At 33.2% G+C, this 4880-nt stretch overlaps 1 protein-coding gene across 1 annotated transcript; it reads left to right on the top strand.

The window, feature by feature from the left end:
• The first annotated feature begins 442 nt into the window (after positions 1–442).
• On the top strand, positions 443–3381 carry LOC114174033. Its single transcript, XM_028058771.1, has 4 exons — positions 443–557; positions 1385–1672; positions 2130–2390; positions 2800–3381. Exons 2-4 carry the CDS (start codon positions 1430–1432, stop codon positions 3208–3210), a joined length of 915 nt encoding a protein of 304 aa, XP_027914572.1. The 5' UTR covers positions 443–557; positions 1385–1429; the 3' UTR covers positions 3211–3381.
• Positions 3382–4880: the final 1499 nt, after the last annotated feature.

Below are 4880 nucleotides of genomic sequence, written 5' to 3'. Positions count from 1 at the left end.
ACAATATTATTGTATATTTATATCCTTAAAAGAATATAAAAATTTTAATTTAATAAGAAAAAGTGGACTAGAAGACTAGCGTTGTCCTGTTTTTGTCCTTTCTAATTTAGAGAGTTAGACGAATTAAACAAAATGGATAGATAAGTTAAAAATATTAACGTGACTAATTTTATTTTGAACAAATTGATAGACCGACCAACGAACTATAATCATCTCTATATCATGTCATTTCATCTTACACAATTTAAAAAATTCCCAAATAATATTTTCCAAAATTTTGCACAATAAGAAAAAATCACATACCTTTCATACAACTCCAAGATGATATAGCTTGGTTTAGGGGCAATTTTATCTTTCACATACCGATAGGGGTGTAGAAAGCAAACCCCAAGGCCTTGGTCTCGTCAGCCCATGATCTACTTGGGTAAATTATCCTTTGACCCAGTACAAAACGACGGCACTCACCTTGTCCAAACGACAATGCGTTGTTTAGTATCAGTGGATGAGACGAGAAGACAAAGCCAGCAGCGTGTGCCATCAGATGCTTCGCTACAGAGGTAACGATTTCTTTCATTCCTTCAAGACACGTTTCCTTCCTCTGTTCTTCCATTTATTTACCTTTTTTTTTTTTTGTGGAGAAGTAGTTGTCTTGAGTTGATGTTGTTTTTGGGGTTTAAGAATTTTGATTGTTGGTGCTAAACATGCGTGTTACCATGTTGCCTATCTTATTCATTTATCAGAAAACTAGTTCCACATATTTCACTTGGGGATTTGTTTTCTTTTAATAATCACTTTATGAAATGAAAGTGTTAGTGGAAGGAATTTTGTTTTTCAGATTTGGGCTTTATTTTTTTATACATTTTTGAAGAAAATGATGCTGGAGGTATGTCATTGTGTCTCTTGTTGCATGTTTAGAAGTGTGGTAGCTAGTTTTTAAAAAATTGACTGAAGCAATTTGAATGAAGCTTGATTAAGTGAAATACTAGTGTCTATGGGCTTACACTTGAGGATTTTGTTTTAATAATCACGTTTCGAAAAGAAAAAGTGTTAGTGGAAGGGATTTATTTTTCAATTTTAGCTTGATTTGGTATACATTCTAAACTCGTTTTAAACCCTAACTGATGTTAATTGTTTTCTGGGTCCTATTTGGGGGGAAAGGGCCGTTATGTAATGACTATTTTCATATGTTCTTTTTCTGTGAGGTTTTGGTTATGGGAGCTGGTAAGCTGTTGAAGTTGACAGTGAAGGTTTTGCAAATTTTTCAAGAAAATGATGCTGGAGCCGTGTCATTATGTCTCTTGTTGCATGTTTAGTAGTCATAACTAGTGTTTAAAATTTTTGACTGAACCAATTTGAATTGAAGCTTGATTATGTGAAATTGTAGAATGTAATGTTTGAAACTTGGGGGTAGCTGAGCTGTTTGACAAAAATGAACATTGCACAAGTTACTGCATGCCAGCCCTGGATTTCTGTGAAAAATATATCTCAGTTGCACAAGCTTCATTCAAAACCATACGGTTTACCAAAGAGTTTTGGTCCTTGCTCTTGTGTTCTACTCACTCTAAGAGCAAGACAATCGTTTGGCTTGAAATGTCGGCCTATTTCACAATCTCGGAAACCTCTGCATATTTGCTTAGCTGGTGAACAAGGGATGATGGGAAATGATGATGAGGTATTGCACGTTATTTTGACTTTCGCTTTAGTTTGTTGTGTTTGAATGTCATAACATGTTAAGGTTTAATGCAAACATGCATATAGTTTCCATATGAAATGATGGAGTGTAATCAGGGAGTTGGGGTACATAATCTTTCTGACGAAGAGAAATCCTCGATCAAGTTACTGCAACTTGCTATTTTAGTTAAAGAATTGTGTTAGGAAATGATGAAGCTAAGCTGCAGGATGCTTTGTTTCCTCAAAAATATTTTCAGCAGTAGACCAACCATTTAGAATAGAATGGACTAGAAGCAACTCTTTTCGTTTCAATGCATCTGAAGCCCAAAATTGTCATTAATTTTTTCTATCATGAATCTGTGGGAAATGAACCAGAACTACTCTATATGTGTGTGTGTGTGTGTGTGTGTATTGATTAGGATATTCCTACATTTTACTGACATTATAAATGTTATCAGAATTCCCCGTGGAAATCTATTGAGAAAGCTATAGGAAAATTCAAGGGTCAAAATTCAATAGAGGATGTATTACGACGGCAAATTGAAAAGGGTGATTATTATGACAGTGGTGGTGACGGGGGAGAGAAACCACCAGGAGGAGGCGGCAACAGTGGTGGTAGTGGTCCTGATGGCTCTGGTGATTCAGAGGATGAAAGCCTTTCTGGGATGTTAGAAGAAAATCTCCAAGTGTTTTTAGCGACCCTTGGCTTTATATTTCTGGTACTCACTCTCTCTTTTGACGTGTCATGTGATGTGTGCACAAATAAATTGATAAATTAATTTTCATTTAGCTCAACTCTTAAGTATTAGTTTTTATTGGGTGTGAAAATGCAGATTATGAAAACAGGAAGGTGAAGTTTAGGTGGGAGTAACATGAGGAAAGAGAAAATCATATTGTGTTGTGTATTATCAATGAAAGAAGACTTACAAGTTGAACTGGTGTATGATGCAAAGTAATGATAGAAGTAGGTAATTGCAGAAGTACTTGAGAGTGTAGGAGGCTTTTTTTAAGTTTGCACTAGATGTCCATATGCAAACTTCTGATAGTATAGAGTCACCTAGTACATGAAAAATGATTAGGAGTTAATAGGACATGCCATTCCTCACTTCTTACATATGCTTTTTGCAGTACATTTATATCATCACTGGGGAGGAAATCACAAAGCTAGCCAGAGACTATATCAGGTATCTATTCGGTGGACCTCAGAGTGTTCGACTGAAGAATGCCATGTATCAATGTGGTGTAATCTACAATACCCTGACGGCACCGAAAGAAGAGGAAGATGAGGACGACGAGTTTTGGTTGGAGGAGGCCATTCTGAGTACCCCAACTTGGTGGTACGACCCGGATGATTACCGGGAAGCCCTTAAAAATTACTTATTATCAGGGTCAGATGAAGCCATGGCCATGAGGGATCACTTGGGACTACAATCAGATGATCATGTTAGGTATTACTTGGAATCGGACTATGACGAGGACGACGAAAATGTCAACAACAACTACGAGAAAGAAGATGACTATGAAATAAATTTTCCCTGACTCCAGATTATTCAGTGTGGCTCCCTTTCAGCTATTTTGCCCCAAGTTTAATGAAACTCTGTAAACGTTGTATCATCCTGGTTTTATTAGTGTGTTACCCTTTTTGCATTTAGGCTTTGTATGAACTGAAGTTGTTTCTCTATAAATATTATGGAGCTCATTTCATTGTCATTCTTTGTGCTAATTTTTCTCAATAGAACCACCACTTGTTTAGTAGTTATAGCCAATTGTTATAAACTATACAAAATGCAGTAATTTGCACCAGTTAAAACGCAGGTAGTGGTTATTAGGATTCATATAATTGTTTCGTTATTCCCTTGTGCTGTAGATTCTTTCTGGATATTTATCTTCTTTCAGCATCACGCTAGAAATTGAAGTATAGGTTTGGTTGTACAAAGCTTCTTACTAGACCTAGTATCTTCAAATTATTATGGTTACTAATACTAAGTATTTAAAATAGATGAATAAGTTAAAAATATGAGAAGTTCACAATACAAAATAACGTATAAGTAGAGTTAGGTAATATATGCAATGCGTGAAAACTTTTCTCAACGTAACACTTTAAGATTGAGTCTCCACTCAAACTATCATGTTTTTAATTCAAATTTTAAATTTTAACTTAAAAAATAACATTTTTCCCAACTATTTTTATTTTCATCTTCTAATTAACATCTAATTTGCTTATTCGAGTTTGTTTTCTGTAATTGAGCTGTTGAGTTCACTCTTCTTTCCATTTTTGTTATGTAGAATAGAAATATTATTTGTAAAAGTTATTTTAAAAGAGAGTTGAAATTAAATATTTATTTCAAGTGACCTGTTTTAGAATATTTAAAAGAATATTGTAAATTCTTTTTCTTAAGCAAATAATATTTTTAGTTTAAAAAAATATTGTAAATTATTTTTCTTAAGCAAATAATATTTTTAGAAATTTCTAAAAATTCTTAGCATCTTCTATAAAAGGTTGTAAAAATTACTAAGTGTCATAAGCTAACTCCGATTAACACCATAAAATTTAACTTTTTTTATCATTATCTTTAACTAAAGAGGTTAAATTAACTACTTATTATTAATCTTTCCTTTTTTTATTTTATACTTATTAATAATCTTCTAAATAAAAGTGGGGATATATGAAATTAGTTATTTTTGTGTGGGATACATGAAACTAGAAAAGGAGGTTGAATAGTCTTAGATTCTTCTTGCAAATAATTAGATTAGACTCTTTAGAGAATAAGTAATACAAAAACAACATAAAACAATCTTATCTTGATTCACTTTAAGACATAGATTAAGTCTAATTCTCTTTTGAGACAACTCCTAAAAAGGTTTTACTAATCAAATTGATTACAAATACACAAATCACTCTTAGTTACAAATAAACATACAAATCACTCCTAATTATCAAGTCTTAATCTCCTCTTGGGATTAAGACCTCAAAACATCTAACAAGAAAACTCTCAAAGAAAGGACAATTTAAACTCACTGGATTACTTCATAAAGTGAAGTATTAGAGATGTTGCACTCACCCACAAAGAACACTTAGAAGCTAAAGAATACTAGAAGGTAGTATAATACTTGAGTAATTAGTCTTATCTCATGTTCTTCTTCAACTTGATTCCTTTATATTGGCATTTGAAGATTTCCATCGCTACATCACATTTGTTATGATATGG

Source organism: Vigna unguiculata, chromosome 2 (genome assembly GCF_004118075.2).
Source record: "Vigna unguiculata cultivar IT97K-499-35 chromosome 2, ASM411807v1, whole genome shotgun sequence".
Taxonomy (NCBI): domain Eukaryota; kingdom Viridiplantae; phylum Streptophyta; class Magnoliopsida; order Fabales; family Fabaceae; genus Vigna; species Vigna unguiculata.
This window is presented reverse-complemented; position numbering and strand designations above follow the sequence as displayed.

Excerpts from the sequence above, each read along its gene's own strand:
- LOC114174033 (XM_028058771.1), top strand. The coding sequence starts at position 1,430 with ATGAACATTGCACAAGTTACTGCATGCCAGCCCTGGATTTCTGTGAAA. Across the intron at positions 1,673-2,129 it reads TGATGGGAAATGATGATGAG|AATTCCCCGTGGAAATCTAT; the intron begins GTATTGCACGTT and ends AAATGTTATCAG. Across the intron at positions 2,391-2,799 it reads CCCTTGGCTTTATATTTCTG|TACATTTATATCATCACTGG; the intron begins GTACTCACTCTC and ends TGCTTTTTGCAG.